This window comes from Oncorhynchus kisutch, linkage group LG6 (assembly GCF_002021735.2).
Source record: "Oncorhynchus kisutch isolate 150728-3 linkage group LG6, Okis_V2, whole genome shotgun sequence".
In the NCBI taxonomy this organism is placed as follows: domain Eukaryota; kingdom Metazoa; phylum Chordata; class Actinopteri; order Salmoniformes; family Salmonidae; genus Oncorhynchus; species Oncorhynchus kisutch.
Genome location: NC_034179.2, coordinates 69225097 through 69247293, shown reverse-complemented (window position 1 = coordinate 69247293; position 22197 = coordinate 69225097). Strand labels below are relative to the sequence as shown.

Below are 22197 nucleotides of genomic sequence, written 5' to 3'. Positions count from 1 at the left end.
TACCATGTCCCTGGATTAGAGGATATGGTAGTGTTCCCTCCATCATTACCATGTCCCTGGATTAGAGGATGTGGTAGCGTTCCCTCCATCATTACCATGTCCCTGGATTAGAGGATGTGGTAGCGTTCCCTCCATCATTACCATGTCCCTGGATTAGAGGATATGGTAGAGTTCCCTCCATCATTACCATGTCCCTGGATTAGAGGATGTGGTAGAGTTCCCTCCATCATTACCATGTTCCTGGATTAGAGGATGTGGTAGAGTTCCCTCCATCATTACCATGTCCCTGGATTAGAGGATGTGGTAGCGTTCCCTCCATCATTACCATGTCCCTGGATTAGAGGATGTGGTAGAGTTCCCTCCATCATTACCATGTCCCTGGATTAGAGGATGTGGTAGCGTTCCCTCCATCATTACCATGTCCCTGGATTAGAGGATGTGGTAGAGTTCCCTCCATCATTACCATGTCCCTGGATTAGAGGATGTGGTAGCGTTCCCTCCATCATTACCATATCCCTGGATTAGAGGATGTGGTAGCGTTCCCTCCATCATTACCATGTCCCTGGATTAGAGGATGTGGTGGCGTTCCCTCCATCATTACCATGTCCCTGGATTAGAGGATGTGGTAGCGTTCCCTCCATCATTACCATGTCCCTGGATTAGAGGATGTGGTAGTGTTCCCTCCATCATTACCATGTCCCTGGATTAGAGGATGTGGTAGTGTTCCCTCCATCATTACCATGCCCCTGGCTAAGAGGATGTGGTAGTGTTCCCTCCATCATTACCATATCCCTGGATTAGAGGATGTGGTAGTGTTCCCTCCATCATTACCATGTCCCTGGCTAAGAGGATGTGGTAGAGTTCCCTCCATCATTACCATGTCCCTGGATTAGAGGATGTGGTAGTGTTCCCTCCATCATTACCATGTCCCTGGATTAGAGGATATGGTAGCGTTCCCTCCATCATTACCATGTCCCTGGATTAGAGGATGTGGTAGCGTTCCCTCCATCATTACCATGTCCCTGGATTAGAGGATGTGGTAGTGTTCCCTCCATCATTACCATGTCCCTGGATTAGAGGATGTGGTAGTGTTCCCTCCATCATTACCATGCCCCTGGATTAGAGGATGTGGTAGTGTTCCCTCCATCATTACCATGTCCCTGGATTAGAGGATGTGGTAGTGTTCCCTCCATCATTACCATGTCCCTGGATTAGAGGATGTGGTAGTGTTCCCTCCATCATTACCATGTCCCTGGATTAGAGGATGTGGTAGTGTTCCCTCCATCATTACCATGTCCCTGGATTAGAGGATGTGGTAGTGTTCCCTCCATCATTACCATGCCCCTGGATTAGAGGATGTGGTTGCGTTCCCTCCATCATTACCATGTCCCTGGATTAGAGGATGTGGTAGCGTTCCCTCCATCATTACCATGTCCCTAGATTAGAGGATGTGGTAGTGTTCCCTCCATCATTACCATGCCCCTGGATTAGAGGATGTGGTTGCGTTCCCTCCATCATTACCATGTCCCTGGATTAGAGGATGTGGTAGTGTTCCATCCATCATTACCATGTCCCTGGATTAGAGGATGTGGTAGCGTTCCCTCCATCATTACCATGTCCCTGGATTAGAGGATGTGGTAGTGTTCCCTCCATCATTACCATGTCCCTGGATTAGAGGATGTGGTAGCGTGCGATAAAAGGCCTTGTTTATCAAAGTTTGTTTTTCTATTTATTCCACCGTTTCAAAATCCCCAAATCTGCATGAATATTTCGTCTCCGGGTAAAATGTGGCTCAACTCCTGAGACATAAATCCTATACATACCCACCCCCCACCCTGCCACCCCCTAAACCCAGCATATTAGAGTCAGAACGCCAACCTCTGCAAAATGTCTGCTTCGGTGTGTTTCTTTGTATCGGGTAATATGTACATAATGTATGTGTGCGCATTGATATAGCAACTGAGGATGGCTACATCAATGCTGGGTTAAGGGTTAAAGCTGGGTCGGCTCTGTCTCTCTCTTCTCCCGTGCGTGTCTCATTATAATTCGATGGGTTATAACTCATCTCCTTCCTGCTATGTTTTCCTCTTTCATTTATTCATCCCTCCATCCTTTCCCCACTCCTCTCCCTCTGCCCACCTGTTCGTGTGTGATGGGGATGAGGCGTTGCTTGGACAGCTCTCTCAGGGTGCTCACGTCTGTCCTCATGTCCAGCTTACAACCCACCAGAACCACCTTGGCATTGGGACAGAACTCCTGGGTCTCCCCCTGCCACTGTGGGATGGGCACACAGACAGGAGCATGTTAACAAGGACACATAAAGAGAGAGGCAGACAGGCAGACATACAGGCAGGCAGACATACAGACATACAGACATACAGACATACAGACAGGCAGACATACAGGCAGGCAGACATACAGACAGGCAGACATACAGACAGGCAGACATACCGGCAGGCAGAGGTTAACGAAGAAACAGAAAGAGAGAAGTAGACAGACAGTTCAAACCTAATACAAATACAGTACATGTCAAATACTAGAGCTCTCATTTATTTCGTTTTTTTTCGTTACAATTATGAAACCAATAGAATAGTTACAAAAGTGCAAATTCCAAGCCAACTCAAGCACACCTCAATTGGACCGAGGTCAGTATTTGATCCAGGTCTGGGACACAGACAGACAGACAGACAGACAGACAGACAGACAGACAGACACAGACAGACAGAAAGAAAGAAAGAAAGAAAGAAAGAAAGAAAGAAAGAAAGAAAGAAAGAAAGAAAGAAAGAAAGAAAGAAAGAAAGAAAGAAAGAAAGAAAGAAAGAAAGAAAGAAAGAAAGAGCATCAGTAAATAGCCAGCAGCGCTCATCAGTCACCTCACCAGCAGGACATTCCTATGAAAACAGTGTAATGACTCCACACAGAGGACCTTTACATTCTCTGCCCCAAACTACCCTGGCCTGCGACCCCCAGGACTCTACCCAGGCCACTTAGCTCATAGTGGAAGAGGGTTGACCCTGGCCCCTGTTAAGCAAAGAGGATGAACCGTTTCTTTGTCTCACCTAAATCTCTCTGTAATAGACATTAGATTATCTCATTAGTCTAAATTCATGTAAATGAATGACTTTGCTTCCGTGGTCTCCCTGTGAGACTTCTGTTCTGTTCCCTGTGTATTTGTGTGAGTCTCCCAATATAGCTTCACACAGTTAGATGAATACGCAGATCTATGATTAGACCTCAGAGGAATCTATCATTTCACAATAATAGGGAAGCTGTTTAAATGAGCTCCCCATTAAATCAGTGCTCTAAATTCTCTTTGCCAATTGAGTGGTTTGGATAAGACTTACCAATCCACTAGAAATGGAGGAGAGAGATTTCTGTGTGATATAATACAATGAGATTAATTTAATTTCTTTCTACACGCTGGCTTGAGTCAATAGAGCTATTTTAGGTAGAGTACAGAACAGAAAACCCTGTGCAGCCCAGTTGAAACAACACCCTGTGAGATTAAATGTCATCGTTCAGGCTTCAGCTGGAAAATAAATTCTGCCTCCCTTCTGCCACACAAATACCAAATAACACCCCCCCTCCCCAAAACACCCACCATGTCTGAATTCAACCAGGAGCCACATGCAGAATGCAGGGGTGTGCAGCCATCCGTCAAGAGTTAAACAACCTTTGACCCCCACCCCATGCTCCACCCCCATCTCTTCTATACCATCCAACCACGTTGCACCCCCATTCTCAATCCCCTCCCGCTCCTGTCATCTGATGACCTTGGTGACAGGCAAGGTCACAGAGGTCAAGAGTCTAATTTGAGACGGTGATTGGGCAACAGGTTTCCATTCGCACCCAGGTTTTAAAAATTAATGGAGGCACAGCTAGGGGTCAAGGGGTCATGGCCACCCCCTACCAAAGGGATTCATGGGAAAACCACAAGCCATGTCGACAGACGGGGGCACGGAACTCTGAGACTGAGACGGGTGGGTAGAACCAAGGTGTCGTGTGGGTTAGCTCTACAGAGCCTGTGGGTGGGGCGTGTTTTACCAGCTCCCCTCAGACCACTAAACACGTCAACAGAGCCGCCGTGGGAATGTATTTTACAAGGTCCTGAGCTCACAGGAGGAGACCTTCAAAGAGACGCACCACACATGGCCTCAAGATGGAGGACTACTGAGAGACCGCTGAGGGCCAGCGAGACTGGTTTACATGACACAAACACACACACACACACACTGTTTTAAATGTGTAATGTAACAAATTTACTGACGCACACAAACTCTCTCATGAGAATAGCTGTAAAACATTCCCATGACCACGTCACCACCCCACCTCCACACTTTACCACACTCTGCCTGGTTCCCTTCCCAAGCCCAGTATCAACATATCACACCCAAAAGCCACGGTAAAAACGTTAACTATCAGCATCTGTCCTGGCTTCTCACTTAATATGAAAGTCCCATAAATGCCCAGATTCACATAAATACTCTGTCTCCTTAAACAGCTGCTCTTTGATTGGTTGTTGCAAAGCTAATCTGCCATTGCTGGAGCTCCACTTCAAATCCCACCCAAACCAGGCTCCAGGGCCTCCTCTCATTCTCCAGTCTGACCTCTCATTCCAATAGGGGTCAAGGGGTCAAGTAGCCCTGCTGGTTTCATGGGGATAAAGGGGGATAGCTCTTACCCCCATTGTGACATTATTCTATTGTTGACGGGTCAGAATGTGTGCTGGCTATAGATAGCATGGGAACTCTATATGAGAAGGGGAGGCAGAGCAGTTTGGATGAGAATGTTAATAGAGAACGTTCTCTAATGGCAGGGCATGTTGTTTACATACCCTGGTTGTGAGGAGGAGGAAGAGGAGGAAGAGGAAGGGAGGGGTTGGAGGAGGAAGGTGAGGGAAAGGAGGATGAGGAGGAGGAAGATACCGACCTTCTTCAGAACACTGTCCAGAGTCTCTGGGCGACTGATGTCAAAGCAGATGAGCACAGCGTCTGAGTCAGGATAGGCCAACGGCCGCACGTTGTCATAATACGAGGAACCTGCGGACACACAGACACGCATGCAGTTAGACCCAGTCAGCACACTAGACACTTTATGTAAGATCCCTTTACCTCATTCAACCCACATGATTCTAATAGAATGTGAACGCTTGGCAGCCTCTGTACACCCTGGAGGACGAAGCTGTTTAACAAATGGGCATTAACATACTGTACACTTAACCATTCCAGCAGGGAGTATCACAGCTTCACAGCACACACACTCTCTGCTGACGCACACACCTGTTGATATAAACAGCTGTGGGCAGATGGGAGAGTATCCTTAGTCTGTGACCCTCCCCCAGTTTAAGAGGCAGTAGGGGGTAGGGAGGGGCATTGTGATAAGCACACACACACATTAACTGTAGTTGGCAGAGGAGCTAGGTCCCTTTCCACATACTACATCCCTATCCCAAATGACAATTGTCGCGGTACAAAGGGCTTTCTCACTCTCACTTTCTCTGCCGCTCCTGAGATTTCTCTCACTCACTCACTCACACTCACACTCACACACACTCACACACACACACACACACACACACACACACACACACACACACACACACACACACACACACACACACACACACACACACACACACACACACACACACACACACACACACACTTCCCCCTCTCTCCTCTCTCCATTCCCCCTCTCTCCTCATTCCCTGTCTCTCCTCTCTCCATTCCCCCTCTCTCTCCTCTCCCCTCTCTCCATTCTCCCTCTCTCTCCTCTCCCCACCCCCTCTCTCCTCTCCCCACCCCCTCTCTCCTCTCTCCATTCCCCCTCTCTCTCCTCTCCCCACCCCCTCTCTCCTCTCTCCATTCCCTCTCTCTCCTCTCCCCACCCCCTCTCTCCTCTCTCCATTCCCTCTCTCCTCTCCCCACCCCCCCTCTCCTCTCTCACCATTCCTCTCTCTCCTCTCCCCACCCCCTCTCTCCTCTCCCCACCCCCTCCCTCCTCTCTCCATTCCCTCTCTCCTCTCCTCTCCCCACCCCCCCTCTCCTCTCTCACCATTCCTCTCTCTCCTCTCCCCACCCCCTCTCTCCTCTCCCCACCCCCTCTCTCCTCTCTCCATTCCCTCTCTCCTCTCCTCTCCCCACCCCCTCTCTCCTCTCTCCATTCCCCTACTGCTCTCATTAGGAGGCTTGTAAAACTCCCTGGGCTCTGAGGGATCCTTGCTGGGGATGTGGCCATGGGTTCCTTCCTGTCTCCCCTGAGATATAGGCAACACAAGCCTACATCCCTCTAGAGCATGGGAACAGAATCTTGTTGGAATGGACACAAGAAATCTGACTCTGCTATTGCTTTTATTAGGAGATAGACTAGAGAGAGAGAGAGAGAGAGAGAGAATATCAAACAGGGGAGAATAAAGATGTAGACTAGATTTTAACCTGAAATGTCAACTGAAATGCCACCAAGTTAGAGCAGTAGAAGCCTATACAAACAGCCTGTACCTGATGTCTGGCATGTAGAGTAGAGTGATGTAGACATTGTTACTGTACATGGCCTCACATAATGCCATGGCAGGCTGTTGAACAGGCACAGACTTGCTGTGCCAGTGAATTGGGATGGGCACAATGGTAGTTGCGCCTGTTTTAGCAGTGCTATGTTCTCTTTGTTTGTGGTGGAATGAGGCCTGCACAATGGCTGCACGCGGTGCATAACCCTAAACATTCAGCCTCCCTGCCCTGACCGGAGCCATCCCCTCACTGGACAATGCAACAGGGCCCCTGTCCTAAAGGGTCAAAGGCTGTTACCCTTCAGTGAGAGAGAATGTGCATGTGCGAGGGATGGCCTTTGTATGCTTGAGATGACGAGTGCACAGGAAGGAAGCTTTACAAATGTCTTCTTTTTCATATAGCCATTGAGAAGTTTGTTAGACGTTCATTCATTTGGCTTCTGCAGCCAGAGCTCACTCTTCCTGTTTCTCCCGCCCTGCTGTTCAACAGAGCAACAGAGTAACACAGAACAGAGTGACATCTCAAATACAAACAGTGGGGTCCCAGACAGAGCCAGGGATTGTATCTCAGAGAAGAAGCAGTCCTCCCAGCAGCAGGAAGTCAGTCATTAGGAAACCATCACATGGACAGCAGGTCCACCACTCAGCAGTGTATCAAACAATGCAGGGCCCTGATTGGTCACAAGGTATTGTAATGCCAAAGGTGATCTTTAGTATGTATCACATCACAACAGGCCTGCAGTGAGGAGAGAGGGGGGGACTGTGTTAGGGGAGAGGAGAGAGGGAGGGACTGTGTTAGGGGAGAGGAGAGAGGGAGGGACTGTGTTAGGGGTGAGGAGAGAGGGAGGGACTGTGTTAGGGGAGAGGAGAGAGGGGGGGACTGTGTTAGGGGAGAGGAGAGAGGGAGGGACTGTGTGAGGGGAGAGGAGAGAGGGAGGGACTGTGTTAGGGGAGAGGAGAGAGGGAGGGACTGTGTTAGGGGTGAGGAGAGAGGGAGGGACTGTGTTAGGGGAGAGGAGAGAGGGGGGGACTGTGTTAGGGGAGAGGAGAGAGGGAGGGACTGTGTTAGGGGAGAGGAGAGAGGGAGGGACTGTGTGAGGGGAGAGGAGAGAGGGAGGGACTGTGTTAGGGGAGAGGAGAGCGGGAGGGACTGTGTTAGGGGAGAGGAGAGAGGGAGGGACTGTGTGAGGGGTGAGGAGAGAGGGAGGGAGTGTGTGAGGGGTGAGGAGAGAGGGAGGGAGTGAGGGCAGAGGAGAGAGGGAGGGAGTGTGTTCGGGGAGAGGAGAGAGGGAGGGAGTGTGTGAGGGGAGAGGAGAGAGGGAGGGAGTGAGGGCAGAGGAGAGAGGGAGGGACTGTGTTAGGGGAGAGGAGAGAGGGAGGGACTGTGTTAGGGGAGAGGAGAGAGGGAGGGAGTGTGTGAGGGGTCAGGAGAGAGGGAAGGAGTGTGTGAGGGGAGAAGAGTGAGGGAGGGAGTGTGTGAGGGGTGAGGAGAGAGGGAAGGGGCGTGTGTGAGGGGAGAAGAGAGAGGGAGGGAGGGAGTGTGTGAGGGGTGAGGAGAGAGGGAAGGAGTGTGTGAGGGGAGAAGAGAGAGGGATGGAGTGTGTGAGGGGAGAGGAGAGAGGGAAGGAGTGTGTGAGGGGAGAAGAGAGAGGGAAAGAGTGTGCGAGGGGAGAGGAGAGAGGGAAGGAGTGTGTGAGGGGAGAAGAGAGAGGGAGGGAGTGTGTGAGGGGTGAGGAGAGAGGGAAGGAGTGTGTGAGGGGAGAAGAGAGAGGGAGGGAGGGAGTGTGTGAGGGGTGAGGAGAGAGGGAAGGAGTGTGTGAGGGGAGAAGAGAGAGGGATGGAGTGTGTGAGGGGAGAGGAGAGAGGGAAGGAGTGTGTGAGGGGAGAAGAGAGAGGGAAGGAGTGTGCGAGGGGAGAGGAGGGAGGGAAGGAGTGTGTGAGGGGAGAAGAGAGAGGGAAGGAGTGTGTGAGGGGAGAGGAGAGAGGGAGGGAGTGTGTGAGGGGTGAGGAGAGAGGGAATGAGTGTGTGAGGGGTGAGGAGAGAGGGAGGGAGTGTGTGAGGGGTGAGGAGAGAGGGAATGAGTGTGTGAGGGGTGAGGAGAGAGGGAGGGAGTGTCTGAGGGGTGAGGAGAGAGGGAGGGAGTGTGTGAGGGGTGAGGCGAGAGGGAGGGAGTGTGTGAGGGGTGAGAAGAAAGGGAGGGAGTGTGTGAGGGGTGAGAAGAGAGGGAGTGAGTGTGTGAGGGGTGAGGAGAGAGGGAGGGAGTGTGAGGGGTGAGGAGGAGAGGGAAGGAGTGTGTGAGGGGTGAGGAGGAGAGGGAAGGAGTGTGTGAGGGGTGAGGAGAGAGGGAGGGAGTGTGTGAGGGGTGAGGAGAGAGGGAGGGAGTGTGTGAGGGGTGAGGAGGAGAGGGAAGGAGTGTGTGAGGGGTGAGGAGAGAGGGAGGGAGTGTGTGAGGGGTGAGGAGGAGAGGGAAGGAGTGTGTGAGGGGTGAGGAGGAGAGGGAAGGAGTGTGTGAGGGGTGAGGAGGAGAGGGAAGGAGTGTGTGAGGGGTGAGGAGGAGAGGGAAGGAGTGTGTGAGGGGTGAGGAGGAGCGGGAAGGAGTGTGTGGGGGGTGAGGAGGAGAGGGAGGGAGTGTGTGAGGGGTGAGAAGAGAGGGAGTGAGTGTGTGAGGGGTGAGGAGAGAGGGAGGGAGTGTGAGGGGTGAGGAGGAGAGGGAAGGAGTGTGTGAGGGGTGAGGAGGAGAGGGAAGGAGTGTGTGAGGGGTGAGGAGGAGAGGGAAGGAGTGTGTGAGGGGTGAGGAGGAGAGGGAAGGAGTGTGTGAGGGGTGAGGAGGAGAGGGAAGGATTGTGTGAGGGGTGAGGAGGAGAGGGAAGGAGTGTGTGGGGGGTGAGGAGGAGAGGGAGGGAGTGTGTGAGGGGTGAGAAGAGAGGGAGTGAGTGTGTGAGGGGTGAGGAGAGAGGGAGGGAGTGTGAGGGGTGAGGAGGAGAGGGAAGGAGTGTGTGAGGGGTGAGGAGGAGAGGGAAGGAGTGTGTGAGGGGTGAGGAGAGAGGGAGGGAGTGTGTGAGGGGTGAGGAGAGAGGGAGGGAGTGTGTGAGGGGTGAGGAGGAGAGGGAAGGAGTGTGTGAGGGGTGAGGAGGAGAGGGAAGGAGTGTGTGAGGGGTGAGGAGGAGAGGGAAGGAGTGTGTGAGGGGTGAGGAGGAGAGGGAAGGAGTGTGTGAGGGGTGAGGAGGAGAGGGAAGGAGTGTGTGAGGGGTGAGGAGGAGAGGGCAACAAAAATACTTAATGACTTTCACACTGGGCTGAAGCTAGGGCAAAAAGCAGAGGGATGAGAGAGGGGGGATCAACCAGTCAACCAGTCAATCCTTGGGGGATCAATCAGTCAATCCTTGGGGGATCAACCAGTCAATCCTTGGGGATCAATCAGTCAATCCTTGGGGGATCAACCAGTCAATCCTTGGGGGATCAACCAGTCAATCCTTGGGGGATCAATCAGTCAATCCTACAGATCAGCATGATTGACAGGCGACGGGCACGACAGGGCTAGTCACAGAACCTCAGAGGAACAGAGAAGTCACCTCAGCACTTTTACAAAGTCAGAGAAGTCCTCTGAGAGAGAGAAGGGGAGGGAGGGAGAAAACAAGGAAGGAGGAAGAGTACTGTGTGTAAAACAACCCGAGCAGACACAAATAAAAGCCAATCACCATAACCATCATCAGCAGCAGCAGTAGCAGGAGGAGGAGATATGCAGTTTTTGACACTCACAAAATTCCTCAGCGCCTCTTGCCAAAAGCGAGGCCCCACTTTCACAGTTTGATAGGTGCGAGAGATACGGTGGAGGTGGGGGGTGCGATGGTGCAGAGAAGGGGGGCTGTGCTGTGCAGATGGGTAATGAAAGCGTTGGACTGGACAGAACAGAACAGAGAAAGAGGTATAGGACCGTTACATGAGGCATGAAGATGGGGCTCACGCCGTTGGCTGTGAGATAGAACAAAAGGTCAAGTGAATTCCAGTCAGGGACGGGAGGAGGGACAAGACGGATGGGGAAGGGGGGGGGGGGGGGTACAGGCAGAACCTGGCCGAGCCCACTCAGGACTGGCACTGCCAAAGCAAACCCGCCCCTCGATACCAAGGACGGGCATAAAACGCCTAGCGTTAGCATTATCCTGATTCAGCACTAGCCACCACCGACAGGAAGTAAGGATAGCTGTCTTTATGTCCACTGTACTAATTAGGGAGAAGAAGAGGCATGGCAGAAGGGAAAGGCCTCTGTCTGAATGGAGGATACAGAGAAGCCAAGAGGCCAGCCTTCTCAAAGGCCATTAACATCCCAAGGGACTTACAGTATAGTAGTAGGATACAGGCAGGGACTCACTGGAGCGCTATAACACACACTATCCAGGCCTAATGGCCTCTGCTATGACTTCATTTAAGCCTTGACTGTTAAGTCCCTGGATATAACTGTGAACAAGGGAACTGCTGCCACTAAGAGACATGTGCCACAACTTCCTGATCAGACCGTATTGTGATGAGATGCAGTCATTATGTTGTTCATGGTTTAGGAACGTTGATAACAAGTCAATCTGCGCTGGAAAAATACATCCTGATATAACCCTTGATAGTTGTTGCTGTGAATAGGGGCGACACTGTCCAATTTTCTTACCAGTTTTCGAGAGAAACCTACTTCTAGTATAATGCTTGTTTTGGGTAAATGTATCAACACATAATTGTGTATAATTTAACTTGTGTGTTGAAGAGCTATATTGCACCATTACCAGGGCGATTACGCCTCTTTGAACCGGGACATGTCTGGTTGCTTGTGGAGACATGAATCATGGTTAAAGGGTTTTTGCTGGGTGCAGAAGCAGCTGAGAAAGAGGCCATTGAAATGGCTTCCAGCAAAGAGACGGGGAAAGAGCAGCTTTTACCCAGAAGTCGTCTAATGAGCAGAGAGCAGAGAGTCCACAGCAACAAACACGGAGAGCATGGAGTCCACAGCAACAAACACAGAGAGCAGAGAGTCCACAGCAACAAACACGGAGAGCATGGAGTCCACAGCAACAAACACGGAGAGCAGAGAGTCCACAGCAACAAACACAGAGAGCGTGGAGTCCACAGCAACAAACACAGAGAGCATGGAGTCCACAGCAACAAACACAGAGAGCGTGTAGTCCACAGCAACAAACACAGAGAGCATGGAGTCCACAGCAACAAACACGGAGAGCATGGAGTCCACAGCAACAAACACATAGAGCATGGAGTCCACAGCAACAAACACAGAGAACATGGAGTCCACAGCAACAAACACGGAGAGCATGGAGTCCACAGCAACAAACACAGAGAGCGTGGAGTCCACAGCAACAAACACAGAGAGCAGAGAGTCCACAGCAACAAACACAGAGAGCGTGGAGTCCACAGCAACAAACACGGAGAGCGTGGAGTCCACAGCAACAAACACAGAGAGCGTGGAGTCCACAGCAACAAACACAGAGAGCGTGGAGTCCACAGCAACAAACACAGAGAGCATGGAGTCCACAGCAACAAACACAGAGAGCAGAGAGTCCACAGCAACAAACACGGAGAGCATGGAGTCCACAGCAACAAACACAGAGAGCAGAGAGTCCACAGCAACAAACACGGAGAGCATGGAGTCCACAGCAACAAACACAGAGAGCAGAGAGTCCACAGCAACAAACACGGAGAGCATGGAGTCCACAGCAACAAACACAGAGAGCGTGGAGTCCACAGCAACAAACACGGAGAGCATGGAGTCCACAGCAACAAACACGGAGAGCATGGAGTCCACAGCAACAAACACAGAGAGCGTGGAGTCCACAGCAACAAACACAGAGAGCGTGGAGTCCACAGCAACAAACACAGAGTGCGTGGAGTCCACAGCAACAAACACGGAGAGCATGGAGTCCACAGCAACAAACACAGAGAGCGTGGAGTCCACAGCAACAAACACAGAGAGCATGGAGTCCACAGCAACAAACACAGAGAGCGTGGAGTCCACAGCAACAAACACAGAGAGCATGGAGTCCACAGCAACAAACACAGAGAGCATGGAGTCCACAGCAACAAACACAGAGAGCATGGAGTCCACAGCAACAAACACAGGCTGATTAGACCACACACACACACACACACATACACACACACACACACACATACACACACACACACATACACACACACACATACACACATACACACGCGCGTGCTTACACACACACACGCACGCACACACACACACACACGCGTGTGCACGCACGCACACACACACACAGACGCCCACTTTCTCAAATAAAGTGTCTGATGCATACTGTGCTGGGTCCATAGAAACAATATTATCAAACTAGCCATAGCCCATAAACACAAACACTAAAAATACAAATGTGCTCACACATACCACTCTCTCTTTCTCTCTTTCTCTCCAACACCCGCAGCTGTTTTCCCCTTTAATACCACCTTCAAAGTGCAGCAAAACATTTCAAGTTGTGCTGACTGTGTAGCATAGCAACCTGCCGCGACGCAAATGGCTTCTTTGTGCTGCCCCCGAAAGGAGGTAAGAGACGGAGGGAGCGAGAGAGCAGGGGAACAATGGAGACGGGAAAAGAGAGCGAGGACGGAGTGCATCCACAAGGAGCTGATGCATTGATGGCAAAGAGGTAACCAAGAGGAGACGGGGAGGAGAGGAAAGAGAGGGGGATTGGGGCTCTTGGACATTAGAGCTTTCACTGCAGATGCCCAGAGGGGGGGGGGGGGGGGGGGGGGGGGGGTTGGCCTATAGCCTTCCACTCAAGCAACCTCATGCTCAAAAAACCTTGCTTACAGAGAGAGGAAAGCATTATGTCTTGCCAGACCGGACACCTTTAGAGGGGGCTTGTACTGCAGGCTACTAGATGCCAACCCAAGACATTATATACTGCATCTAGAAACAACATCCTTTCATCATGTCCTACAAAGCATTCTGCTGGCTTGGTCTGTTTCCCCTCCATTAGTTCTAAGGTTTGAGCACTGTGGGTGTTTGCACTTTTCCCAGTTCGACACACACAGACACCCCGTACACACACACACCGATAAAGAATCTGGTGGTCTGAAATACGGTGTGCAACGTCAGGTTGTCAAAGGCTCTAAAGTGCAGGTGGGACAGTGGACAGTGGGTTAAATGGCCATTAACCTCCCCAGTCTGTGGTCCCCTTGCCAAGGATATTGATCAAAGCTATGCTGGCTCCCTCTCTCTCTCTCCCTCTTTCTCTCTCTGGCGGAAATAGAGCCTTTGAAGGGTGATGGCTAAGCCCCGGTGCAAGGATCTGACTCAAAGCCCCACTGTAGTGGAGTTAATGCCTGTGTCTCTCCCACTCGCAGGTTCAAAAGCAGGGCTGTCCGCTGACAGAGCAGGTTGGGGACAGAGGGGGACGTGGCCGCCAGCCGAGAGCTGGATTACTGTCTGTCTTCTCTGGGCCTCTGGGGATATGGTGATGGAGACTCCTCTTTCTCTCTCTTTTCATCCCTCCTCTCCTCCCTCTCTGCATTTCATCTCCTGCTGTTTGATCTCTCTCTCTATATATATATATATATATATATATATATATATATATATGTGTGTGTTAATGTTTTTTTCTGTCTCTATAGAGACTAAGTCAAGCTGTGTTGCTTTCTATCACTCTCTCCCACTATCCTTGTATCACTATGGCTCTCTGTCTCACTATGGCTCTCTGTCTCACTATGGCTCTCTGCATCACTATGGCTCTCTGTATCACTATGGCTCTCTGCATCACTATGGCTCTCTGTATCACTATGGCTCTCTGTATCACTATGGCTCTCTGTCTCACTATGGCTCTCTGCATCACTATGGCTCTCTGTATCACTATGGCTCTCTGCATCACTATGGCTCTCTGTATCACTATGGCTCTCTGTATCACTATGGCTCTCTGTCTCACTATGGCTCTCTGTCTCACTATGGCTCTCTGTATCACTATGGCTCTCTGTCTCACTATGGCTCTCTGCATCACTATGGCTCTCTGTATCACTATGGCTCTCTGCATCACTATGGCTCTCTGTATCACTATGGCTCTCTGTCTCACTATGGCTCTCTGTATCACTATGGCTCTCTGTCTCACTATGGCTCTCTGTCTCACTATGGCTCTCTGTCTCACTATGGCTCTCTGTCTCACTATGGCTCTCTGTCTCACTATGGCTCTCTGTCTCACTATGGCTCTCTGTCTCACTATGGCTCTCTGTATCATTATGGCTCTCTGTCTCACTATGGCTCTCTGTATCACTATGGCTCTCTGTATCACTATGGCTCTCTGTATCACTATGGCTCTCTGTATCACTATGGCTCTCTGTATCACTATGGCTCTCTGTATCACTATGGCTCTCTGCATCACTATGGCTCTCTGTATCACTATGGCTCTCTGCATCACTATGGCTCTCAGCATCACTATGGCTCTCTATATCACTATGGCTCTCTGTATCACTATGGCTCTCTGCATCACTATGGCTCTCTGTATCACTATGGCTCTCTGCATCACTATGGCTCTCTATATCACTATGGCTCTCTGCATCACTATGGCTCTCTGCATCACTATGGCTCTCTGTATCACTATGGCTCTCTGCATCACTATGGCTCTCTATATCACTATGGCTCTCTGTATCACTATGGCTCTCTGCATCACTATGGCTCTCTATATCACTATGGCTCTCTGCATCACTATGGCTCTCTGCATCACTATGGCTCTCTATATCACTATGGCTCTCTGTATCACTATGGCTCTCTGCATCACTATGGCTCTCTGCATCACTATGGCTCTCTGCATCACTATGGCTCTCTGTATCACTATGGCTCTCTGTATCACTATGGCTCTCTGCATCACTATGGCTCTCTGCATCACTATGGCTCTCTGTATCACTATGGCTCTCTATATCACTATGGCTCTCTGCATCACTATGGCTCTCTGCATCACTATGGCTCTCTGTATCACTATGGCTCTCTGCATCACTATGGCTCTCTGCATCACTATGGCTCTCTGCATCACTATGGCTCTCTGTATATGACATGATTCTCCCTGGCGGAAACCTTCAATCTTCTTCCTTCTATTGCTGTTTTTCTCTCACTTCTCCCATCTCTCTCTCTCTGTCTTTCCTCCCCAGTTAGTGTCCAACTGAGGAACCAATGTTTCCCAATGAACTAATGTGTATTCCTTGTTTATGATGTAACCAATTATTTGAGTTCTGTTTGGTATACAGTACTTAAGGCTTTATTAGGTCCAGGTCTTTGTTAGACAGAATATGCATCCATGATTGATTGTCTATGTACAATACAAGCACACCTCCCCAGTCTGTGGTCTGGGAAGGTGTGCTTGTATTGTATGATGTCATTTACAAAATAAAAATAAATCCTAACACTCTACTCAACAAACTGGATGTAGTCTATCACAGTGCCATCCGTTTTATCCCAAAGCTACCCACCACTGTGACCTGTATGCTCTCGTTGACTGACCCTCAGTACATATCCGTCGCCAAACTCACCGGCTTCAGGTCATCTATAAGTCTCTGCTAGGTAAAGCCCCGCCTTATCTCAGCTCACTGGTCACCTTAGCAACACGCACCTGTAGCACGCGCTCCAGCAGGTACATTGCACTGGTCATCCCCAAAGCCAACACTTGCTTTGGCCGCCTTTCCTTCTTGTTCTCTGCTGCCACTGACTGGAACGAATTGCAAAAATCTCTGAAGCTGGGGTCTTATATCTCCCTCACTAACTTTAAGCATCAGCTGTCAGAGCAGCTTACCGATGATCACTGTACCTGTACACAGCCAATCTGTAAATAGCACACCCAACTACCTCATCCCCATATTGATACTTATCCTCTTGCTCTTTTGCACCCCAGTATCACTCCAGTATTAATGCTAAATTGTAATTATTTTCACCTCTAGGGCCTATTTATTGCCTACCTCCCTACTCTTCTACATTTGCACAAACTGTACATAGATTTTTCAAATTTTATTTTCTTTTGTGTTAAATGACTATACGTTTGTTTATGTGTAACTCTGTGTTGTTGTTTTTGTCGCACTGCTTTGCTTTATCTTGGCCAGGTTGCAGTTGTAAAGGAGAACTTGTTCTCAACTGGCCTACCTGGTTAAATAAAGATTAAATAAATCTTCTTCTTTTTTTTAATAAACACGCTTCGTCTGGGTTTGCTCAAGCGATGAGTCACTACGAAACAGTTACACCAAATAACACCATTCAAACAGACAAGGGGCATTGAAAGACAGCCAGGAGAACAAAAGGCTGTGCGTTTCCCCACCTCCACCACTTAGACCTCGTAATGCCAACCACGCTGATTCTAACATCCCCTTTCCAACACCCAGCTTCACGTCACGTCTTGAGATCACTTCTCTGTTGTTGCTCTGGGCATGTGAAAGCAGAGTAGGGTCCACAGGGAAGGGAGGAGAGGGAAAGGGGGGGGTATTTTGGAATTGAGAAGACCTGGGAATATCCGGTTTCACTCCCTGAAGAGATTATGTGTTGATCCGATTCGACAAAGGGCCCGGGGAGACAGGTTGTAAAGGCAGGCCGCCCCTCCCTGGTCCTTCGCAGCACCTCAGAACCGTCCACCGCTGAGACACGGCTAAAGCACAGAGGGATGGAGGAGGGAGGTATACTGCAGACTGCAGGCATGGTGGTGGCCAGTGTTCGGTAGCTTCAGAGACAGCCGGCCTGTAACTCCGTGATTACCGTGGCCTAATGGATTCATCTCTCTTCTCTCTCTCACACACAATCAAAAATCCACCTCCTTAGATTCCCTTTCCCCTGTAAAACACCGTGCATCACATCCTTTGAGAGTCATCTCTTTTCCATCTCTTTCTTTCCTGGGCTGAGGGAAATTCATCAGAGTGTTGGAATACTACTAAGAGTGGGTTATTTCCGTCCACGGCTGTCTGTTGGATATTAAATAGGAATTGAAATAGGATTGTTCAGACATCTATCACGGTCACATAAAAGACAGCTTGTGAGAGGAAACAGACATCCTCTCCACTTCTACCCCCCCCCCCCCCCCCCCCCATCCAAGCGCATCCCTATCATAGCCCTATCTATCTTTGGCCCACTCTGTAGGGTCCCTAGGGAGGGCTCGAGTGGAGATGATGGGCACAATTTCCCTCTCTCCTTTGAGTACACTTCCACTCCCGCCAAAGACAGCAGAGAAAGAGAGTGATATAGAGAGAGAGAGAGAGAGAGAGAGAGAGAGAGAGAGAGAGAGAGAGAGAACAAGAGAGAGAGAACAAGAGAGAGCATCTGATCCTGTTTTTAAATAGTCATCCATAAATGATGGGGGCTGTGGAAGGGAAGTGGGAGAGGATGCGGGTTAGGGGACCCTGGGGGTAAGAGAGAGGTACGCTGAGAGAGGGTTTCATCCGGTAGAGGTGGTGGTAGCCAAGCGGTGGTGAGGGCGAGGGCCAGTCACCGTGCTGTTCAAAGTGCCGCGATCAAAGCTGTAGCCACTACTCTTGCCGCCCGGAGGGACAGGCCCGGAAACTCCGTGTCCCAGAGTTCCCTGTGGGAGCTACATCCTGCCACCCTGGGAGATCAACACTCCCTCACTGCTGGCGGAGGATGACGAACAAATGTTTCAGGAAAGTCTGAGAAGATCGGATGACACTCAGAAACTCCAAATCAATCAATCAATCAAATTTATTTATGAAGCCCTTCTTACATCAGCCGATGTCACAAAGTGCTGTACAGAAACCCAGTCTAAAACCCCAAACAGCAAGCAATGCAGGTGTAGAAGCAACAGACTAATCCTAGTTTCAGCCCATACTGTTACTGAATGCCCTTTAGTTGACTCCGTTTGGGATCAACAACACTCCACTGTGGCACTGGAGTCAAAGGATCATGCAGAGGATCACATTACTGTAGGTCACTGAAGACCAACAAGTTATAGAGGCAGGCTTGGAATAAACGTCCTGTGTATAGGCCTGTGTCTTTGGCTGTTTATTCTTGGCTGGCAAATGTCTAAATAATGTGTGTGAGTATCTGTGAAAGAGATAGAGTGCGTGTGTGAAGTGTAGTTTGTAAACAGTCAGTGTATGCGTGAGTAAGTGAACGTCTCGCACGGGACTGGAAATTCTTCCCTCAGGGCTAAAAACAAGCCTGTCCCATAACACATCATGAAGGCCAGAGGGCTGGACCCAGAGGGGTGGTCCCAGAGGGGAGGTCCCAGAGGGCTGGGCTCAGAGGGGTGGTCCCAAAGGGCTGGGCTCAGAGGGGAGGTCCCAAAGGGCTGGGCTCAGAGGGGAGGTCCCAGAGGGCTGGGCTCAGAGGGGTGGTCCCAGAGGGCTGGGCTCAGAGGGGAGGTCCCAGAGGGTTGGACCCAGAGAGGTGGTCCCAGAGGGCTGGGCTCAGAGGGGTGGTCCCAGAGGGCTGGGCTCAGAGGGGAGGTCCCAGAGGGCTGGGCTCAGAGGGGAGGTCCCAGAGGGCTGGGCTCAGAGGGGTGGTCCCAGATCTAGATGTATACCTCTCCTTCTTCTGTCCCTTCTCCCACTATTCACTGCCACGAAACACTATCCTCTCTTAGCTCTGAGAGCATTCTCTCCATCCTCCTCCCCCCACTCCACTCCCCCCTCAGTCAGTCCCAGCTGCTTCCCAGCCTCATTGTGCCCTGAGCCAAGCAAGCACCACCCCAGTTTTTTTGCACCTGACTTGTGGAAGACTCTCTAAAAGAAGCAAGGCTCTCTAACAGAATCAAGGCTCTCTAAAAGAATCAAGGCTTTCTAACAGAATCAAGGCTCTCTAAAAGAATCAAGGCTCTCTAAAAGAATCAAGGCTCTCTAAAAGAATCAAGGCTCTCTAAAATTGAATGAATTGGTGCTTCTAGGACAATTCTAAAGTCTGATTGAGGTGAATATTGATGTGTATTACTGATGTATACAGTATATTGATGTGTATTATTGATGTGTACAGTATAATGATATGTATTATTGATGTATACAGTATACTGATGTGTATAGTATATTGATGTGTATTATTGATGTATACAGTATATTGACAGTATATTGATGTATACATTATATTGATGTGTATTATTGATGTGTACAGTATATTGATGTGTATTATTGATGTATACAGTATATTGATGTGTACAGCATATTGATGTGTATTATTGATTTATACAGTATATTGATGTGTACAGTATAATGTGTATTATTGAAGTATAGAGTATACAGATGTGTATATTGATGTGTACAGTATATTGATGTGTACAGTATAATGATATGTATTATTGATGTATACAGTATACTGATGTGTATAGTATATTGATGTGTATTATTGATGTATACATTATATTGATGTGTATTATTGATGTGTACAGTATATTGATGTGTATTATTGATGTGTACAGTATATTGATGTGTATTATTGATGTATACAGTATATTGATGTGTACAGCATATTGATGTGTACAGCATATTGATGTGTATTATTGATGTATACAGTATATTGATGTGTACAGTATAATGTGTATTATTGAAGTATGCAGTATACTGATGTGTATTTTTTAATTTTTTATTAATTTTACCTTTATTTAACCAGGCAAGTCAGTTAAGAACACATTCTTATTTTCAATGACGGGGTTAACTGCCTGTTCAGGGGCAGAACGACAGATGTCGTCAGCTCGGGGGTTTGAACTCACAACCTTCCGGTTACTAGTCCAACGCTCTAACCACTAGGCTACCCTGCCGCCCCGTATATTGATGTGTACAGTATATTGATGTGTATATTGATGTATACAGTATGTTGATGTGTACAGTATAATGTGTATTATTGATGTATACAGTATACTGATGTGTATAGTATATTGATGTGTATATCGATGTGTACAGTATATTGATGTGTATTATTGATGTGTACAGTATAATGATGTTCATTATTGATGTATACAGTATACTGATGTGTATAGTATATTGATGTGTATATTGATGTGTACAGTATATTGATGTGTACAGTATAATGATGTGTATTATTGATGAGTACAGTATAATGATGTGCATTATTGATGTATACAGTATAGTGATGTGTATAGTATATTGATGTGTACAGTATATAGATATGTACAGGATATTGACGTGTACAGTATATTGATGTGTATTATTGATGTGTACAGTATAATGATGTGTATTATTGATGTATATATTGCAAGGCTCATCTGTAAGTGATACCTTGGTCTCAGCATGAGTCCCTGTCAAACTAAAAGTTCAATCAAAAATACATATGTTTAGCAGATTGTATGTTAAGCCTCAGTGTCTAGCACCTCCCCGTGAGCCTACAGTCATATTTAAGAGAGGCAGTACAGACAGAGACGTATCGTATGACCTTTGTCTGTCTGTGACCAAGGTCAGACGGTCATATAGAGATCGTCAGAGATCATCAGATAGCAGAGGGATCGGAGGGGAGGATGTCATTAGAGATAGTGTCTGAATGGAATCCCCCAAAAGCCACTATGTGTCTAGATAAGGAGCTGGGAGACAGTGAGAGGGCAGAGGAACAGGGAGAGGAACCGGGGCAGGTGGGCAGTGGGCTCACCATGGGGCTGTGTAGTATACCACTCAAAAGGACATGGCACATAATAATCCCAGAGAGGAGCATGACCTTGGGTGTACCGTATGCATGTTTCCTTTGTGTTTTTAGATTATTCTAAAAAGTATGTATGCGGGCGTGTGTGTGTGTGTGTGTTTGCATAGTCACATCTGTGTGTTTGTGAGGGAGTGCGTGCGTATGTCTGAGCGAGTGCGTTAGACTTAAATGGGATATTCTGTGTGTTTAATTATAGGCTGTGTGTTCCTGTCAGTGTGGCTGACTGGCCCTTTCATAGCTCCTCTCCTCCTTTCCTTTCCTTTCCTCTCCTACACACTGTCACTGACTCCAGGTCAGAACAGAGATATAAAAACTAATGAGAGAGACAGAGAGAGAGAGAGAGAGAGAGAGAGAGAGGGGACGTGGTTCATTAAAAAAAGAATTGGTCGTGAAACTAGCCATGTCAGACTATTGTCTTTCTCTTCTTGTCTCGCCCTGACCTGAGTATTCTTTGTTTTCTTTATATATTTTGGTCAGGTCAGGGTGTGACGAGGGTGGTATGTGTGTTTTTGTCTCATCTAGGGTGTTTGTACTGTCTAGGGGTTTTGTAGATTTATGGGGTTGTTTCCATCTAGGTGTTTATGTTGGTCTATGGTTGCCTAGATTGGTTCTCAATTAGAGGCAGGTGTTTATCGTTGTCTCTGATTGGGAACCATATTTAGGCAGCCATCTTCTTTGGGTATTTTGTGGGTTATTGTCTATGTTATGTTGCACGTTAGCACAGTGTTTATATAGAGGTCACGGTCGTTTTGTTGTTTTTGTTTAAGTGTTCTTCGTGTTCTTCATTAAATAAAGAAGAATGTATTCTAACCATGCTGCGCTTTGGTCCAATCCATACGACGATCGTGAAACTTCTTTCCTTCATGTTTTCTTCCTCGTTTCCCTCTTTCAATTGTCCAGGGTCCTGTTGTCTCTCTGGCTGAAGTCAGAGCGTATCAGTGTTAGTGACTCAGACCAAGAGAACCCCAAGGCTCTAGGGGGAGAGTCAGAGACGTGTACCCAGCCAGGGGCCACTCTGACTGGGTAGACATAAAGCCCTGCAGCCTGGACCTCTGGGTGGCT

General features: G+C 48.8%; 1 protein-coding gene across 1 annotated transcript in view; it reads right to left on the bottom strand.

Moving 5' to 3' along the window:
- LOC109891909 (rho-related GTP-binding protein RhoN-like) overlaps positions 1 to 22197 on the bottom strand; it is a 40878-nt gene that overhangs the window by 11578 nt on the left and 7103 nt on the right. The window contains exons 3-4 of the mRNA XM_031827285.1: positions 4930 to 5039; positions 2140 to 2274 (exon numbers count right to left, since the gene is read on the bottom strand). Of these exons, the coding sequence (XP_031683145.1) occupies positions 2140 to 2274; positions 4930 to 5039 (245 nt within the window). The remainder of the gene's footprint in view (positions 1 to 2139; positions 2275 to 4929; positions 5040 to 22197) is intronic.